The following is a 20,741-nucleotide window of genomic DNA, read 5'->3' on the forward strand; positions in this document are numbered from 1 at the left end:
AAATATGCCCCCTTCTCACAAATGGCTACTCCTCTGGCAGACATGTACGTTATTATTATCAATACAATTTCCAACAGTTTTTAACGGGGGGGGGGGGGGGATTGACACAAAAACCACCCCCTCTGAATCCGCGCCTGACCGGCAAATAGCGAATTTTATGGGTAGACCGTTCGCATGTGACGTCACCTTCTGTAACATTCGCTACTGCTATTTCATTTTTTTGGGTGGGGGATTTTTTTTTGGGGGGGGGGGCAAACAAAAGTTGGGGGGGGGCCCAAAGCCACCCTAGCCCCTCCCCGACCCTCCATAGAACCGCGCCTGCCGCCTAATATGTAGGCCCTAATGGCAATTTTGTTATGCATGGCCGATTGTCGGCAGGTTCGGCCGTGCACACAAAATGCTGCTAATTATTTTATGTGAATTTCAGCCTCCAGGCGCTATTATATTTGAATTTTGAAGGCGTTATTAAAACTGAACTGCCATCGACATTTCAACCATTATTCAATCCATCTATGCGGTACAGGTACTACAGGACACTGAATCATTGACCCCGCCTCGAACATACGTAGGATGATGAAGTTTGAGGGAAGTTTCCCCTGACTATACGCACCTTGTTGTGGGTACAACATTTCCGACTTAATTTCCTGCAATTATTCTAGCTGGTTGCACCTCATTTCCATTTCCAAAGAAAGCGGAAAGATTTCCAACGTGCATACCCCGCCTCAATGATGAGTTCTAGCTGCTGATGTGGACACGTCTTGTCTTAAGACGTCGTGTTTGAAATAACAATGCCAGCCTGGCATCTTGCCCATAAGCATGCACTACCGTCCGCTCGCTCGGTCAGTCAACTTTTGAGTTGGATAATCACGACATATGTGTACTGTAGGATTGTAGGCCTATGGGCCTATTCTTTTCAATCGAGGGAGAATATTTTTTTTGTAAAGAACTACTCTCCGACATCTTCAACAGATTCAATTTTTTCCTACTTGAAACTTAGACCAACTTCAAGTCTTTAGTTTTGTTTCATTTTTAACAAAAATCTACTGCTAAATTGGACGTCGGGAATTAAACTTTTGCGCATGCACGCAAATCCGTCATTCAGTACCGGTCCCTAGTCATGCAACTGCTACGCAAATCGAAATGTAGAAGATAAATACATGTATAATTAATAGGAATATCAAAGCTTAATTACATGACCCATCTTCTAAATAAGGCCAAAAAAAAACATGTTCAGCGTCCTGCCTTAAAGAAGCGGGAGGCCCTTTTTTCTCTCCAAAATGGCCGCCCGACTTGGCTATTTTTCAAGATGGCCGCCAGATTATTATTTTTTTAATACCGCCATTGGACTAAGGAAATGACATATATGGGCTAGATGCAACAGACAAAGAGGCCAAAATGACGTCACTGTTTAAAAGTTATCATTTTTTTCGGTTTGAAAAAAAAAAGGAAGCGGCCTCCAAAAAGCCAGCGGGCGGAGACGCTAAACATGTTGTTTTTTTATTTGGCCTAAAGAGGCACTGTCCGAGGGCCGATATCGCCGGGACGAATTTATTCATGAGTAGTTATAAGACTGCTTTTCAAGCCGATTTTGGAATGTACAATACCCTCACGTACTGGGGAAAAATTATTACATGTATTTCGTTTCACGGCGATCATTTAAACTTTCAGTTCGCACGTTGGCAAGTATACAAAAAAAAATAACGAATGATTTTACTGACGAAATATTTTGTTGCCAATTTACTAACCCTATAAACTAGCAGTACATGTATGACCAACGCAATACTCGCGACCTTCAGACCGCAGCTAGCTAGACGAATAAATTCTCCCCAGACAGGTCACGAGGTCAACAGAGGACACGGTCTGGCATCCAAACTGCAAACGTCTGGTCTAAGATTGGACCAACGGGTTTTGTGGCCACAATACGCAATCGCGTAGGTGTACCGACGATTATTACCAGACACCGGTAAAGCACGGCATGCGAGCTGACAAAAAGCTGAGCCCAAATCGCCTATAAATTCACCAGCTCTTGTGCGATTTTGGCAGAACAAGCTGTGCAGCCAAGGCGTGCGAGCTGTCTGAGGAGATGGCGAGGTTCATTCTGACGCTTGTGAGACAGTAAGTGGAGAAATGTTTGCATGTATTCTGCTCGGTTTTATTCAATCATGAATGCTGGATGTCAACATTTCCACCCACCCACCCAACCGTATAGCGTATCCTACTTGTGTTGAGCCCGCCGCGCCGCGCCGAGCGAGCGAGCACTCAGCTCAAGTCTGGATGCACGAGAGGCATTTGTACATAGTCTACACACACAGTAGGGCTGTTGAGTTCGTTGATCAAGTAACACTAACAGGTTTGTAAATTACATATGAATTTCATCCCGATGAAGTGGTCTGGATTTTTCTTTAGAATAGAAAGTGAGATTGATAATTTGATTACGGTTTTGTCAAATTTGTTGTAAGGCCGAATAAGCAAAATACCAGTTGATCGTCCCCACCCACTTCCTTTTTTGAGGCTGCATTATACTTATACTATAGTGCATATTTGGGTTTTTTTGTTTTGTTTTTTATTTCAGGCATAACTTTTTTTAACCTTGGCTTAGGCCTAACCCTTACCTCACCTAAAGCTACAAAATACTGCTGAGTAGTATGCATTTCTTTCCATACAATAACAAGTCTGCACAACACATTTTTCTGTAGCATTTGGTCATTGACCCCCAAAGAGCCCTTTTTAGGACGTTAGGGTTATGTTTCAGAAGTTCAGATGCCTCTAAATAGTTTATTAGTAGGGGAAAGATTCCCATATCTGGCCATCTCTTGCCACCCTGTGCACAAACCCTATGGGACTGGTCTGAAAATTTGTAAGTGTTTTCTCAGTAAAAATTCAAAATTTGTCCCTGCCAATTTTGACTTTTTAGGACGTATTATCACTTTCTGATGGCGGGTAGTTCACTTAAGGGAACAATTACTGATGGCCAGATATGGGAATCTTTCCGAAAGGGCCTCCTCCTTTTTAGGCACATATCATGTACGCTAAATATGGCTATTTTAGCCTATTTTTCTTTTAAAAAAAAGAGGCTCTCATCCTCTTTTAAAAAAATCCAGACGATCACCTCTTTTTTTGTGGTTAAAATAGTGTAGTGCACGAAAACAGCTTGCAAAACTTAATTAGAGCCAGACAATACCTTTTTTCAACAAGAATTGCAGTGAGAAAATTTGGAAAGATTTTAGCATAATGATTAACGGCTGTGTACAACCTGGCTATCAAACCAAAATTTGAAATCGGGCAGTGTTTATTTTGACTGTGAACCAGTCCCTGTGATTGGGACTATCTCCCTCGGCTTTATCTCAGGAGATAGTCCCAATCATCCAACACCTCGAGGTCAATAGTTTTTACAATTTCCCCACAAACCCTGTTGTATTTGTATACTACCAAACTGTTGTTGGGACCATTTCTATAGTTTTGGCATAACAAGTGCATTACTAAAAAAAAATTGCATGAAACTTTCAAACAGATATTTTTGCTCTGATATTTCCAGTCACCACTCAGTCCCTGTGCAAAGAGCCATTGCTACAAGTACTTTTAAGTCACCATGCATACATAATCCTATCCTACAAAAATGCCATCAGGCTGGCTTGGCCAATTGGCCTTAGGCCAAAAAAAAATATAGTTCTGCTTCCGGTTTCCTTACCTACCCAATTCTGACAGCCCCTACCCAAATATTTTTATGGGACAAATTAGAAAAAACACCCAAAACCATCATTTTCTAACTTTTATCCTTGACTACACACAGATGCCTCCATATGATCGTACACAATAAAATGCCCCCCCCCCCCCAAAAAAAATTCCCTACCTACCTACCCTATTTTTGAATGACATGTAATCGGAAGCAGAAGTAATTTTTTTGGCCTTATTAAAGGCTAATCTAGTGCCAAGACCTCTGGCTCTATATCTGACAAATCAGTGCTGTTTATTTTTGAATAATTACCTCCGCCAAGGAGGTTATGTTGTCATCGGATTTGGTTAGTTTGTTGGTTGGTTGGTTGGTTTGTCTGTTAACAAGATAACTCAAAAGTTATGGACAGATTTGCATTAATATGTGTTTAGGGGTGGTCCTTGGTACAAATTTGTACAAATCTATTAGATTTTGGAAGTGATCCGGATCTTGGTCTGGATCTGGGATTTTTTTAGTGGATTCTTCACCATTTATGCGAGTATTTCTTTTGGGTGTACTGACAATAATGGTTGGGAACTGTTTAGCCTATGCGGAGTTTTGCGCTCTCTGGGTGCTTTCTTGTTTAGTATTTGATTATTGGGACTTGGATTTGATCGAATTTTCGAACATTGACATTGAGGTGAAATTGTTTTTTTGAACATCAAAAATGTATTTTATCAAAAAATTTATTCCATGCAGCTGACAGGCTGACATTTGACAGATTTTAAAGATGCAAATTAGTGCTAATATCCCTATGCCAGCTCTTCAATCAAGCATGAATTTGGCTGTTCACAAAAATATGGCATTTAATTGAAAAAGAATAAAACCACTCAACTTGAACAAATAAAATTACATCACTGGTGTTTTTTTTTTATAATCTTTTTCGAGGTCTACCTCTCTCATTTTTGAAATATTCTGTGTGGGAAAATCCTATTCGGATATTCGTTGGATGATTGAATATTCAGATATGGGGGATATGTAGCACAGTTCGAATTATTACCCATGATTTGTAAGACATCCATGGATGCTGAATTTGTTCAGTGGAAGGGTGGCCATTGCCTCAATCCTTCAGAATCCTCTAACAAATACTGTTTAATGGGTTGAGGCAGTGCCGATGACATTCAGAAGCAGTGTGGATGATATCGAGCATTTACAATGCAGGTCTCAATTATGCATTGCTGAACATAAACGATGCTGGGTACAGCCTACGATCTCGACACAATGCATCCTGCAAAATAGACACTTTTTTGACATTCAGCCTCAATCCTCCAAAACCTCCAAAACTGCCTGGAGGATTTTGGAAGGTTAGGGCAATGGATGCTCATTCTAAACCTTCTATAAGGCTAAATTTGCAAACTTTATTTCTGCTCAAGGTTTAAATAATGCATTTTTTTTTTTACACATGAAAGATGTACATACTGGTCCATCAGAGCAGGCTGATTGGTTTACTTCATATACAGTCGAGTCTCGTTATAACAAACTCGTTCGGACCTAGCCAAATTGTTTGTTATATCAGAATTTTGTATAATAAGAGGAACTTCAGTCCCATTCATTGTGCACATAAATGCACAGTCGGGACCAAGGCTTTATGTTTGTTATAAACCAGAATTTTGTAAAAACAGAGTTTGTACTAACGAGAGTCGACTGTATTCTCCATTTTGCAGAATTTGATTTGATTTCTAGCCAACTTCAGGATGTAGCTAAGTTTCAAAATCGTCTGTTTATGCATGTGGAGAATTTATGATTTACTTAAACAGAATTGCAAACAAACATACATGTAACTAAATGTATAGTATCAGGCACCAGACACCCTGCTTGCAAGTGCATTTAATACCTAATTGCAGGTAACTTTCAAACCAATAATAATCTTTGCCTTTAAACTTTATGGCCCCACTCAAGCGCTAGTGCGTAATGTCTTATCAGTGCTGAAATGTGCAGTCAGCCACTAAGCACGCACGCAAACATGACCAAAATTGATCGAACTGCTTTCCACTAATTAGCCTCCCTCCCCATGTCATAGCAGCGGAAGGCGGTAACACGCTTGCACTTTTTATACAGTCATGGTCAAGGTCACTGGAGGTGGGTAAACAAGCACGGGGAAGGAAACCAGTCAAGGTCGCTTGCCTTCCTGGGAAGGCTTAGCCCAGTCAAGATGCCAATCAAGTAATTAGGCAGTCTGGGCGATTTGGTGAGACCATCATGTGGTTGAACAGAAACAAAATCAATCAACTCCTGATGTCTGTAGCCTGTGGTAGGAAACGTCCTGGGTGGGTTGTATGAAACTTGTAGACTTTTAATCTACTTTTGTACATGGTGTTTATCTTTTAACCTTTTAGGGTTTGCAGGCTAACCGTAGTGGGAGTTTTGACGGTTCGGAAAGGTCCTTTGCCAAAAAAACATGTTCAACAGAATACTCCATGGGTGCAGGCCAGTAAATAGGCCTGAAATTGCCTATGCTGACCAAATCATGATTTGCATGCCCTTAAATAATACGGTATTAGAGTATTTTGTTGGCCATGAACACGAGGGTTTGTAAAAAAGAAGGGTAGAAGCCATGGGCAGGACTGCAAGCTCGCACTTCTGTGAAATTCGGATGAAATGAGTCCGTAAAATGGGGTTACCACATGTATATTTATTACAATTTTAAGGCAAGGTGTTTATTTGTTTTTTCTTGCAAATTTTGTAATACAGAAGAGGTTCAAAAATAAGTGAAAATGCCTTTTGAACTTGATTTCCACCCTTTACAATATGCCCCACTTCTGTAGACAACGTTCTCTCATTGATACGTGTACAAGTTGCAGCAACTACTGAACACATTGGACCTTTGGTTTGGGGATAGTTTTTTTCCAAATATTTGTCAAGAGTTCACAGACTCATCAGTCCATAGTTGGAGTCAATTGAGGTGTAAACGCTAACCCTCCCAGACCCATTGAATTTTTTTTTTTTTTTTAAAGGATATTACAGTATTGAGGAAGAAAGAGCCCAGCCACAGTTAAATGAAATCTAACCCACAAAGAATGTTCCTTTTGGAAGTTAGCAAAATGCCTGAATTGTTAGTTTACAGAAAACCCAAAGTTCAGTAGTATAGATGACAAATTGACAAGTGGTCAGTTAGTGACTTGCAATTCTGTCATACCCTGGTAATTGCCGAGTAGGACAGCAAAATTAACCAAAATTAACCACTTTGTGACTTGGCAGATTGCCCAGTCATCCTATAAATATGAAATGGGGGGATGGAAAATTATGAATGAAAATAGGGCCGGAGACACTCAAGGGCACAGGGAAACTTCCTGGCTGGCGGGCACGCTAGAGATTAAATCCAATCCTCTGTGGACCAGACTCTGTGTTTGTGAAGGACTTTTTCCAATTAGGTTCTTTTCCCTGATCTCAAAAATTAAGACCGTGCTGAGTGTATTAAAATTCCAGCGTGCAGTTTTTCGCAGACATTCCAAAATCAACACTGATGTTTCAAAACAGTTCATTTGATAAGGAAGGAAATGTTTATGCTTCTTTAGTTCCAGACGGGATTAGTATGACAAACTCTTGTCACGATTTTTTTTTAATTGACCGTCGTTAAACATCCTGTTTCTTTTCATAATTGGATACGAAACTGAGTTGAAAGCTGCGCTTCGAATTTCAGTGCTTCATGTATAAACTTTTTAATTTTACAATCTTCAAACTCTGTGCCTCCACAGATCCTTAGATGTAACATATTATCGAGGTTTACTGTTTTCTGAATTTCTTTTCAATGGACTTATTTGTACATTTTTTTCCCAATTGCCAATTTTCAAATCACAAGTGGTCATGATTTCAAATTTAGTTTTTAGTTTTACAATTTTATTTCATTTTATTTTCTCAATGTTAACAGTGGCCAGACAATATATAACCAAGATGGTATCATCCAAGGTAAGACTGGAGAAAAAGAATTTTGTACCAAAATTGTTGTTTATAAATTAAATTTACTACCAGGGACAACATTTATTTTATAGGCATACAGTATAGGAACATTAGTAATCACCAGAAACGCATCTACATGTACATGTACCAATTTAAGGGAAGAAAAACATTTGCAAACATCAAAAAACGAAATGATCAAATTACCATGAAATATCTTACTGGATTGTTAGGGAATGACAGTCCAAAGCATCCTGTAAAATCGTGGCTCCTGGTGTGCTGACATTTTCAAGAAAACTTGCGTTGGAGAAAACTGGCTTTTTTCAAAAACTGCTCCTAATTTTTCATATTTAGTTATTCTGCATTTTCTTTGCAATTGTTTACACACCTGTGAAATGGTACAAGCCTGCTAGACTGATTCTCTGACCTTACAATTCCCCAAAGCCTATAAGTTGCTCCGTTTCACCATAAGTGGGATCAGGGAACCAGACTACAAGATCATGGTTGGTTTTCTTGGATTTTCCAGCATCTCCGAACCCAAAACGTGAAGCAAGTCAGTTCAACAATATTTGCTATAACATGAACATACTAATCCTCCAAATCCATGTATTTCTGAAAATTGCAGCAAAAGCAAATGTTGTACATTCCCTTCAAATAATCAAAATAACTTGCTCAAGCGAAGATAGGGATGGCACAACATACATGTATGTGTGTAAGCAATGGAATCCTGTCACCAGACCAAAAAACTTTGCATATGTTTTCTCCTCAATTCCACTGAGCTAAACTGTTTTGTTGTTATGCGCCCTACTGAAGATTGTAAGCAATATTGTTGCTTCAAACGAAAAAAAAAACCCAAAACCCGAAATGATCCTACCTTTAGATACCAAATTTAAGGTTTAACCCTTTAATGACACCCCCAAAAATAAATGGCACTTGATTCAACTTAGATTATGCTTTTGAATATTCAATGTGCTGTCAGGTTAATATTTGTATGAGTTAAGATGGCCCCTAACCATGAATAATGTTGTATCATTGTATGCAGTACACATGTACGGGAGCCAAAAGTGGGCATGTTTAGCCTTGCCATTGCAAGATTTATTTTAAAATTTTAAGCGAGGCGTATATTACAGAAGTCGAGGCAGTGCTACTGTTGTTTCCAAACTTTCCCATTTTTGACCCCCTCTTTTACAAAGGTCAAATGGACGTTCCATTGTCTGAGGAGGGGAGGAAGCAGATCTGGCTTCTGGCCAAGGCATTAGAGCAGCACCGATTCACCAAGATCTTTGCCAGTGACCTCCAGAGGGCGACAGAGGTAGGGTGTGACACACTCTGTTGTCCTGTCACTCTGCAACTTAATAGCCTTGATTCTAGGCACAATTCTGCATAATAGCCATCCTTGCATTTGTCATGGCCTTGGATCTCTTGACTCAGACTTGAATCCAGTTTACTGGCTCCAGTCAATTTATTCGTTCAAAACTTCAAATTAATAATTTTTATGCTTCCAGTTATTCAGTTTCCCTGAATGGCTTCTCTAGTCTTCATAATCAGTTTCATCTATTTATTTAAGTACTTAATTTGAAAACATCAAGATTTGCCCACACCGAGGGCAATCTCTTAATTCTGACTTGAGAACATTTATTCACAGCAGAACATGTGTCATAAATGTAGTAAGTCATGAATAATGGACACGATGTCTGTAATTTTTTTCCCAGACTGCTCAAGCCATTGTGGACCATGGAACAGTGGAAAGGCCGAAGGTCGTCACAGATCAAAGGTTAAGAGAAAGGGTAAGCAGAAGGAGAGGAGGCGTTTTGTCAGGAAAAATGCACTTAAGCACATACTCAATTACCATACGAATTTGCATGTTGTTTCATTTGAAGCAACAAAAGTGCTCTAAATCTAAAGAAGGGTGCTTAACAACTAACCTTGTGAAATTTTAGCTCAGTGAAAGTATATTCCAACAACAATATTCTAGGATCTCAATTTCAATTCAAAAGTTGCCGAGTCACGTTTTGAATTGCGCCCGAAATCAGCGCCGTGTCAATGCTTGCGCGCACCCTTTTACGGCTTCGCCGAATTAAAAACGAACTACTAACGGAAATTTCCAAAAAAAACGTCTTTAGACGCATCTTTGGAATTGACAGCATGCCAGGTAGAATAATTTCACAGGGAGTTTAGTACCATTACTATCTTTAAACCAAGTATGCTTTTCAACAATAATTTTGTCAGTTACTTTTTGGATAACTGCAAATGATATACTCTACCTTTAATTGCAAGTGGGCCTCCTAGTGCATATATATATATTTGGACTTGCCCATAGACTCTTATTTCATGTGTTTTGTTCATGTAGGAATTGTAAAAGTAGGGTTTAATACACTAAACATCTTTGATACGCTGAATTTCTCTATTGATTGTCAGGGTTATGGACGCTTGGAAGGGATACCAGTGAAGGAGTACCAGGGACAAGCCAGGAAAGGCAAACATCACAAACATTTCACTCCAGAGGGAGGAGAAACAATCGATCAAGTAAGTCAAAGTGAAGTCCTAATTTAATGAGGAATTTCCATGAACCCATTTTTCCCCGTACCGCCCCAAACCGCCCTGCCTGTTATTCCCTGAACAGCCCAAAACCACCCGAGTGCGTTGTGGTTTTATGAATTCAACAGAGAACTAGAAAGCACTCAGAGAGCGCAACATCCGCCAAGGCTAAACAATTCCCCGCCATGGTGTCAGTACACCCAGAAGAAATATTCGCATAAGTGGTGAAGAATCCTCAAAAGAAATCCTGGATCCAGACCCAGATCCGGATCACTTCCAAAATCTAATTGATTTGTACTTGTACCAAGGACCACCCCTGAACACATTTTCATGCGAATCCGTCCATAAGTTTTTGATTTATCTTGTTAACAGACAAACCAACCAACCAACAAACTAACCAACCAACTAACCAACCAAATCAGATGAAAACATAACCTCCTTGGCGGAGGTAATAATAAATACAATATCACACAATGTAGTACAGGTGCTAATGTGTTGACTTACAAAATACACCTGTCTACCGAAGGGTTTCTTAAGCTCAATGGAACATATAAATTACTTGAAATTACTTTCTTGGAAGTGACTCATTCAGATGTGAACTCAGATATGACAATATGACTTTGAATATCAAGACTTATACTGCAAATAAATGTAATTCACTTCTTAAGATGTTAGCTGCTGTTTTCTTTAAAGAGCAGAAAAATCATGTGCAGTCTGTGATGACAAGTCAATACATTTTTTACAGGTCAGAAAACGTGCCGTTTCCTTTTTCAAAGAGCTGTGCGATGACTTCCTAGAGGGTAATGCACTCCAAAACCCTCCCACAAAATGTACAGCCACTAAAAAAACCCTCAAGTCTGAGGATGGTACGAACTCGTCAGCAGCAACTCCTACAAATCCAGAGTCTTCCATTGCATCGTCAGGGGTGAGTGCTTCCAACGAGGTGGACGTGCCTCCAGTTGAGTTCACAGTTGGCCCATCATCAGATGATGAGGATCCCAGAGACCAAGCTGACGGAAGTTCAGAAGGCCTTACAAGTGACGTCCAAACGTGCCTCCCTTCTAAACCTCAACAGAGTGGGAGTAAAACCCCTCAATACCACAGACAGTCACCCCTCAGTAACCAATACGCCCCCAATGTGACCCTGTCGTCATCCTCCATGGGCGGGAGTGAGTCACAAGAGGGGGCTATTGAGATCTCCTACTCTGAGGGCAGCCTCTGCAGTCAGGACACTGACGATTTTGACGAGGACGTGGACCTGGAAGGCATGGTGGCAGACATCCTGGTGGTCGCCCACGGCGTCCTGATCCGGGAACTGATGCGGTACTTCATCGAGGACCTCAACTGTTTCGTGCCCAAGGGCCCCAGCCTTGCCAATCGGGTCACCTTCAACACGGGCATGTCCAGATTCCAAGTGGATCTCCTGGACGGTTTCCCGAAGATGGAGTGCCTGAGTATCCATCAGATTGACCACCTGCATCAACTCTAGCAGTCACAATTGCCTACATCTGGTCAGGTTTTTTTTTAAACTTTTTTTCGTTTTTGTAATAATTCAGGGAAGTGATTTTTATGTACAGTACCACACTGCTGTAATAAACACTACTCATTTAACCATTGCCAATTCAGTTTTTGGTTCCGAGTTATAAATTGTAAACAGTATTAACAGCATTACATTATTTAATGTAATTTTCATGCAATATTGACTTGAAATATAGTGACTTACTCGATTTGACTCTTGAGGACTATAAAAATGTGGAAATAATTTATACTTGAGGGCCTTTCTGGACAATTTCCTACCATTCACTGCTCACGAGTATTTCTCTTGTTTGCGCACGAGCAGCATTTTGTGCAGCGGTTTTGAGCATGTTCTTGTGGAAATTGGTTGCAAACGTGCATGCTTTGTTTTGTTAAAGTATGCCCTCACTTGGGTCAAGTGAGTTGTCCACATGGCCCCTTCTGTAGTTAATGTGCAGTGACGGTACGCCGTAGAAGTGGTTACGCCATACGCCATTGCCCGGGGCGATGTGTCTACACAAACTCAGCCTTACGCTAGTAATAGCGCGGTATCCACGTTTCATCAGTTTTTCATCCGTTAGAAAAGAAACGTAAAGAAATCCGTCACATTCTGAGTGATAACTACAGTCAGCTACGAAGCACCGTCCTATTTTCCGGTCTTATTTATTCTAAATGTCTGAGAAAATTCAAATAGAAAATTTTTAACAAATCCTTCGGTAAAAATGGTGGACAAGACATTGTTTTTGGACACATCACTATTGGAGACGATCCGCACGACATCACACTTCTACGGCGTAAAGGGTCTTTCAAACTTGATGAGCATCAAGATATCCAGTAAAATCAGATCGAAGGCCATTTCAAAGGCTGACTTTTTTGTCTTCAAATTAACAATTATATTACTTTTAATGTACAGTGTAGTCACTTTCTTCATAAAATATATTGACAAAATTTAGGTTAAGATTTTTTAGTTTTTAAGGACCCTTATCTTTTTAATTCACTGCTCGATTTTGTTTTTCAGCAAAACGATGAAAAAAGAAAATCTCCAAATTCTGTGATTAATTAAGACATTGCATTTGTAGGCATGTGGTAATATTAAACATGACTTTAACATTTAAAACACAGAAACTGTCTTACACCAATATTGTAATTGGCCTAAAGACAGTCATATTATCGCCTGTAAAGTTGAATGTATTAACAACTACCTCGTTATGTTTGTTATGCTTTGTATGATTACGAGATGTGACCTCAGCAATTATTTTGATGACATCATCATTATTATTCTACTCAGTGCCTTAACTTTATACGTGTAAATATATCTTCATATAAAACTTAAGCATGACACAAAGTATATTGTATATAGACAAGAGTATAGTTAACAACATTGAGAGAGGTATGGTGGTGTAAATGCCTTCAACTCTCGCTCCAAACCTTGTTTGGACAAGGTTGTAGTTTTTGTTTTAGGTTTTTGTTTGGAACTTCAGAACATCAGAGGAATGTATCATTAAAATACGTGTATCGTTAGAATTCACATCTTTTGATGGAGGTTTTTGTCAGTTGTAATCGAGTAATTACAAGCAAAATTGTAAAACTTAGTACTGTCACGAGAAACGGGATAAATAACGCTAAAAGGAATATCATTTTCACAGCTCATGTGAATCGCCTGTCAGTTGGGCAGCCTGCATGACTGCATGATCTGTGATTGACTTGTGACAACTTCATTACAAACTTGGTTCCTGTTTCAATTTTTGTATGCAACTTCAAAACTGAGAGTTATTGCTTTCAAAAATAATAAAAAGCTGCTTCAAAATATCAAGTACCGTATGGTGGCCTGAAATGCATAAATCGTGAAAAAATCAATTCAACCCTTGTAACAGAAGCTTTTTTCAAGAGAGATTTTCTAGAACTTTTATTATAAAATCCTTCCAATAGTCTCGGAGAGAACCTTTCATGATTATTAAGTATTAAGAAAATCCAGAATTTCCAAGCCTCACAATTTTAAGTGAAAATACAGCATAAGATGAACGGATGTCAACTTGCCTCAGAGCCAGGGAAAAGGTAAAACAGGCCAAAATCCCACAAATGTTTCTTACAGTTAGCAGAATTGTGTGTTGTCTGTATTGTACTTTCTTGGTTTTTACCTCATATTTTTTATATTCAGTAATAACTTTTAATAAACTTGTTATCTCAGAAGTTCCAACTTAAAGGTATTATACAATATTTGCAAACATCAAAAAAATATATATTATTATGAAATACATTACTTGACTGGAAGTGAATAATAGTCTATAGCATCCCGTGAAATCGTGGCACCTGGTGTGCAGTCATTTTCAAGAAAAGTGGAATTTTTGTATCAATTTCCAACTTTGGAAAGAAATATTTCAAACACTGCTCCCAATTTACCAAATTTAATTACATGTAGTCCACATTTTGTTTGCAATCGGTTACACATCCACGAACGGGTGCAAGCCAGCTAGTCTGGTTCCCTGACCTCACAATTCTCCGACGTCAATAAATTGCTCTGTTTTGTCTGAAGTAGGGTCTGGGAACCAGATTACAAGACCACCGTTTTTTTACTGGTTCTTGGCCAGTGTAACAAAATTTGCAATAAAAAAACTAATCCCTAACTCCATCCATTTCTAAAAATTACAGCAAAAGCAAATGTTGTATATTACCTTTAAAGTGCATGCAAGAAAGATGTAAATTGAGACCTGTTGGAATCGGATATGCATGACCTCGTATGTAATGGGAAAAATGAAAGAATAAAAGTGCCAATCGCCGTGGTTATGGCGGCAAATGGAAAACTCAAATAGACTTGTTTTTGGTTCTTTGAAATTTTTTCCTTGTTTCTCGGCAACGCATTATTTAATTAAACACTTATGTTTAATGTTATGTAATTGTTACAAAGATAATTGTTACATATTCTGTTGAAAACTAATAGAAGCTTTTGTGTAGAGCTTGAAAACGGAGGTATTACACACAATGGTGTTTGGGTGATTTGCAGGGTTTCCCCACGAACTCGTGATCCTAAAATATGACTGAAATATACTGTAAAATAATTGCATGTAACGACGGTTTGGAATAATTTGTAGAGGTGTATCGGTTCAAGGAATGCATCCCTCTTTTACCGATGTCTCAAAAATATAAATGTGATTGTAAAGGGGGTAACTAAAACAAACGTTAAAGAGTCTGTTTTTGACAGAGAGCACATCAGAGTTTGGCCCAGGCTGTTTGAAAATAATAAATCGACCATCGGTCGTCCCCAGCTCCCCCCAAAACATTTTCTACCGGCGATATTTTCAATCGAACCTAACAACCTGACTACCGGTATATTGATTCCCGAATGCCTTAAATCCGATTGTGTAGTACCCATTGTGACACATTATCCGTGATATTGGCAGCGAGTACGAACAAATATATTACTTTTCCTCCGGTGTTTTTTTCTTTCAAAAGCTAACTTTATGTGTTTTCAATTTGTTTTAAACCTGTGATATGATTGTTGTATTGGAGCTGGTGGACGGATGATGGATGAAAATATTGAATACGTAAACTTCAGCAGAACCCCCATTTTAAGATTCATGCTCTCAGCCTGTTTCGGCCCAATCGGTCCCATCACAAGCTCGGCACGGCTTGACCCAACCAAGATCAGCCTTCAATATCGATATCAAACTCGGCATTTTCAGTCATATTGGGGTTTTTTTATCATTAGGGTTGGGTGTCCGCGACCCTTTTTCTTCGACCGTCCATCGGTGTCGGCGGCGGTTGTCTTGGAAACAGTCCTGAAGCTGGACGTATTTCTCCGGGTAACTGGCCCGCGCTGATTTGTTCCAAGACCGCGGCCACGTCTCCAGTTTTGTCCAAATCTTCCTTCACCGCATCCAATCGTTCACTCGCTCTATTTTTCTCACTCCTGACCGCCTTCTTGTTTTGTCTCTTACCGATAAACCTCGATTTTTCCCTCGGAGAGTTGTGCTGAACGCTAGAGAACTTGTCAGGGAGCTGTAACATGGAGGGCACTGTTGATGTTTCCTTGGTCCCGATCGTTGGAGGATTTCTACCTTTTCTGTCTCCGAGTTCGCGGGCGCCGTTGGCAACGCGCCAGTCGTACATTGGGTACATCTGGCGCAACTCTTCCTTGTTTCGATTCAAGAAATCCCCTGGCAGAGTTCCTTCCGAGTCGATTCGGAGCGTGGAGATCTTCAAGCCACCTCTTGTGTAGAGGCTTTCCAGCTCCAGAGGCAGTTTAGATTTATTGAGGCGAGTGGTAGTGTTTGAATTGTTCACGGTGTTTAAACTTGGCAGAGTCAAACTACCTGTCTCCCTCGAGGGTTGGTTTAGTCCAATAGGATCACCGATTGAGATTTCCGTGTAGACATCGCCGTCTCTTGTGAGAGAGGCAAGCATTCCTCGGTAATCTTTGTACGTGATGTTGCCCTTTCGAATATCCGGCATCGACATTGGTTTGTGATTGGTCTGGTCGGGCATGTATCGTGGCACTGAGGAGGGGTTGGATCGCGGAGATTCGGTGAATTCCAAAACCTTGCGCGTTGGTGCCTGATAATGTGCCATTTTGGGTTCCTCTAACTCCAAAGCGGAGCGTTCTGGATCCATGTCCGCCTCTCTCCGGCAATATGGTTGATTCGGAATACCATCTGGGGCGTGTTTTGACAAGATATCACCCTGATGTCGCCCGATGCGGGAGCTATTTGGTGGTGTGAGGGACTCTGTAGTGACTTGAGAACTATCTAATGGTCTGAGGCGTTCTGATGTCCTTTTGTGCTGTTTACTGAGGAGGTCCTGAACGATCTGCCAGTTTTGACCGCTCTTGTCAACAACGTCCAGTTTCTCGGGCAGGTTCACTTCCTTCCTCTGTCTCTTAGTGGGGGAGGCCTTGCCGAGCATCTTCACTTTCCTGGGGGGATTCCCCCTCCGTTGTAGCGGCTCAAACTCGTACTCAGATTTCGCCTTGGGCTTGGTATAACTCTTCAAACCTGCCTCAACAACGCGGGGTGATTTTTGTCCAGTCGTGGCGCCCCTGGTGGTATCACCGGGAATGAGTGGCAAAGAATCGTTGCCGCGACGAAAAACTTCCAGGAAATTTGGCGCGAAGATGGCTGGGTTGCTCTTGAGCCTGAGTTCGTCTGCCGTGTAGGTGCGGCCGTTGCAGGTGCAGGTCTGCTTGTGCAAGGCCCGGCTGACGCTGTTGGTGAACTGCTGCAGGAAAGCTCCCGTGTCTCCATGATCTCGCTCACCGTAGGATGTCATCCTGCCGGTCAGATTAGAGTGACGGCTGCAATATGAAAAAAATATATGTATACACATATGTTTTTATATTGGAATGTCTTAAGGGGGAAATATCTTGAACAGAGTGCCCGAAAAGGACTGCAGCAGCCGGCAGGCGCTTTAAGAAATCTTAAAGATCTTTTGATGGGGAGGCATGGTCTCAAAATCGATTCGACTACATCTACATGTACCAACTCCCCGACTCGTTACTACATGTAGGCCTATATAGGCTTCTGTGAAGAGTGACGAACAGCGCAACGCAAATTTGAGTCTCGCAGTACATGTACTTCTATGATGTTCTTCCATACTTGATTATGCCTTAGCCCAGTCCTTGCACCGTCAAAACCTACCTTTTTAAACAGTAGAGGAACACACAGTTCAAATTTCACCCTCACAACATCTATTCCTTCCTCCATGCTCAGAACCACGCCAGTGATGGTATACTTTAATACTAGTTGACAAGTACCAACAGTAGCTGGATACCTGCAACCACGGTTGCACCGTATGACAAACAAATAAATCCTGATCACACAATCTCAGCGTCTTTTGTACAGGTTTGCTCATGCGGTTAGAATCAACACGTGCAGGGATCGTATCTGAAGTTATCGTGTGCCAATGTTTTATCGATACCCAACTCCGGATGCTCTCTATTTATATAGGTATTCCTCCATGGGCTATGATGCTTAAATAATCATTGTCGTTTCCCATATTCCGGGAAGGAAAACTTGCAAGAGTTGTAAACGGTACTGAATCAACGATAATCTCTGTGTCGCGTGTTGTACTATATTCACAGCAAAAGGTTGGTCCCGAAATCACCAAAATACCTGAAGGTTAAATCCGATTCAGTTTCGGCACGGCTCCTTGACCTGTTACCCTTTACCTGCTATACGGGAGAGTCAATCCGCCGAATCCATTGTGAAAGTTGTGTACGTTGCCAGGGTAACAACTAGTCTGGTGTGTATTTCCGATATTATTCAGTAAGCTTCAAATTTGGTGTTCGGACGTTATGCTCCGTTATTGGTTGTTGTTTTGTTAGTTGTTATAATGTTGACTCCATTTTTCGAAAGGGTAGTGTGTTACGGGTTAAATATTGCAGTGCTCTTTATTGTTCATCAGTTGTTAATAAACTTACAAGGCATGTAGGTATAGTCCTGAACACCAAGATATGATTTATTGGTATAAAATTACTTTTCATTCGTTTCAATTTTTTATGCCAAGTAATGTTTATGATTGAATAAAGTATACGCAGTGGGGCAAAATTGTCAAGCAGCATAAAGTACGGACAAATATTACCGTGATATTCGCCTTTACAGATTTATACACAATACCGACTTTATCCTGATTTATTTTCCCGTCATTAATTTTGATCACGGACATGATTCAATTCTAAAGTCTAAGCGTGTGCAGCATGCACAATTTATAAACGTCTATTATGTTAGGAAAGTAAATACATGTACATGTACATTGGGAGGGGACCAAACTTTGACATGTTCTGATGGGGACACGCACACGGGCAGTGGAGGCGCTGGGCGGGGGGGGGGGGGGGGGGGGGGGGGGGACTGGGGGATAGGCCGGAGCAATACCTGTACGGGCGGGAAACGTATTCGGCTCATTATAGGCAATATGTATCTCACATCAAAATAAGTCTGTTGACATCAACACACAAAAGGGTGATAAACATGCAATATTGTAGTCAGTAACTATAGCTCCGGGGTGTTAATATTATGACGCTTGATGAGATGTCTTGCTGCAGGTTCGCTCCACGGGGGTGGGGGTTGTCAATCTTATCAAGTCAATTATTAACACGACTTGGTTGAGGCATATAGTTGAGGTAGAACTGTGGCGCCATTGTGACGCTGTGTGCAGGGGCCTGTGGCTTGGAACATACAATGTACAAGAAGTAGATTTGTTTTGGCCAAATGAAACAAAATGTCATTAACTACGAGAAACAATTTAAACCGTTCCATCTTCCATAATTGCAATGATAACAGTCTCCTGACGACGGGCAGAGCATACCTTCCGAAACGTTGACTTTTCCTTCGGTTCTGCAGAACCTCACAAACTCACAAAAGCGATTTGGCACACGGTGCTACCGTAAATCTTATGCAACGAATATACCTAGTTTCGCGTCGAAACCCCGAGAATTAATGGCGTCCTTCACAAAATATTCCCATGTTATATCAAATAAAAGACGAAAAAATGGAGTGTCTTTTAAAATGAACAGGTCCTTTACAAACCTGTTGCAGCATTTGAATTGGAATTAATTAAGGATTGCGTTTTGTGGGTTATGCGGCGCTTCCGTGCTCGACACAATTTGATCAATTAACACTTAATGTTTTTCCCGAACACGGCCCGGAGGGAGGGAAAAGCAAACTGCAATGATTTTGAAAACACTGACTACAACTTACCGTGAATCACTGGATTGGCTACCGAGAATTTGGTCCTGGTGACCGGTCGTTGTACTTGTAGAGGACGGCACCCGGTGCACGAAAGTACGTCCGTTCCTGCAGATTGAGGTGCCAACATAGCTACTGTCTGTTTCTCTCATCTCCAGCTGAGTTGCCATGGTTGTTAGTGTTTTATCATTTCTCCCATACTTTTACATGCATGAAGTTACAGGGTCAGTGCGAATGCGGGAGGTTGGACGCGATTTGCAGAAACAAATTTCATCGTTTGGGGGTTCTGTGCGCCTAGTGTAATCTATCATAAACGACGTCCGCGTCCTTTGTGTACACGACCAAAGTGTCTGGCCGTAAAAACAGCTATCTCAGGACGAAGTCCATCTTGACTTGAATGGAACGACACATCGTAAAGAAATAAAAGTCGAATTAATCCCGAATTCATGACGGCAAGTACTTGTAGTCCACTTCAGGTTTTTCCTCCACTCGTAGCCAAACGATTTTAAAGTTTTGTTCGTTGTCAAGTTACTTTGTAATTTCTCTGACAATGTCAGTCCTGGAAACAGCATGCAAGATACCGTGAGATCTTCATCAAATGGGATTCCATGTAGGCCTATTGTTTCTCACCGCAGTTGACGCAACGATGGTGTGATTTTTTTTCTCACGCGGCACAAGCAATTTGCTGGCGGATACTCAACGGAAAACAAGTCTTCACTTTGGACTGGGCTCTTAATTCTAGAGAGCTAGCTCCACAAAGATTTTGGTATGACGAACAAAAAGGTGTTTGCGGCATGAAGAGCTGTCGGCAAGGAGTTGACAATGTGTGACAGGTACCTCTCCACTCTTAACAAAGGGGACTTGGACAACCTTCGTGGGTGACTTAAGATGGTGATGAATTGAAGTGTCTCGTGATAGGGGATTACAACCGCAAAAGAGTCCACAACACTGGTTTTACTCAGGATGGTGAAAAGGATGCGAAAACTAGGTTCTCTGTAAAGGTGTTGAAGAATGACAGTGGAATTAGAGGTACAAAATGTAAGTGGGTGACACAACAGGGGCATTGACATTCCGACAATAAGGCCTCAATTGTTTGTTCTAGTCTACGTTTGGGCAAACGCATCTCGAAGGACAATTTTGTTACTGCTGAGCAGGCCCAAAAAAAGAGCAAAAAAGCCTTTAGGCCTAGCTAGGGCTAGATGAGCAAAGTTCAACTAAACCAGTTTCGTTTGCAGTTTACGAGTAGGCCTATTCTTAAGTCTTAGGTCTTATATCCCACCCCTTGTTTGCCAAACTATAATTAATTAGCCCGGGCCTAATGAAATGGGACTAAAAGTGAATAGCGATGATCTGAGTCAACTGTCTGAAAACAGGCAAAGGTCTTTTTTCCCATAGTATACTTGTGA

General features: G+C 40.8%; 2 protein-coding genes across 3 annotated transcripts; one reads left to right on the top strand and one right to left on the bottom strand.

The window, feature by feature from the left end:
• Positions 1-1,947: 1,947 nt before the first annotated feature.
• LOC119741633 (fructose-2,6-bisphosphatase TIGAR-like) lies at positions 1,948-13,895 on the top strand. The gene is made up of 6 exons (XM_038217466.1): positions 1,948-2,115; positions 7,581-7,618; positions 8,800-8,918; positions 9,319-9,393; positions 10,025-10,132; positions 10,890-13,895. The coding sequence occupies exons 1-6, from the start codon at positions 2,084-2,086 to the stop codon at positions 11,631-11,633; spliced, it is 1,116 nt and encodes a 371-aa protein (XP_038073394.1). The 5' UTR covers positions 1,948-2,083; the 3' UTR covers positions 11,634-13,895.
• An 803-nt stretch (positions 13,896-14,698) lies between these two features.
• LOC119741887 lies at positions 14,699-20,305 on the bottom strand. 2 transcript variants are annotated; one of them, XM_038217821.1, is made up of 2 exons: positions 19,348-20,305; positions 14,699-16,946 (listed from the first exon to the last, which is right to left on the bottom strand). In XM_038217821.1, exons 1-2 carry the CDS (start codon positions 19,503-19,505, stop codon positions 15,362-15,364), a joined length of 1,743 nt encoding a protein of 580 aa, XP_038073749.1. In that variant the 5' UTR covers positions 19,506-20,305; the 3' UTR covers positions 14,699-15,361. The 2 variants fall into 2 exon arrangements, with proteins under 2 accessions (XP_038073749.1, XP_038073750.1); XM_038217822.1 differs by lacking the exon at positions 19,348-20,305 and adding an exon at positions 17,290-17,790.
• Positions 20,306-20,741: the final 436 nt, after the last annotated feature.

The sequence above is a fragment of the Patiria miniata genome, unplaced genomic scaffold (genome assembly GCF_015706575.1).
Source record: "Patiria miniata isolate m_02_andy unplaced genomic scaffold, ASM1570657v1 HiC_scaffold_5, whole genome shotgun sequence".
Taxonomy (NCBI): Eukaryota; Metazoa; Echinodermata; class Asteroidea; order Valvatida; family Asterinidae; genus Patiria; species Patiria miniata.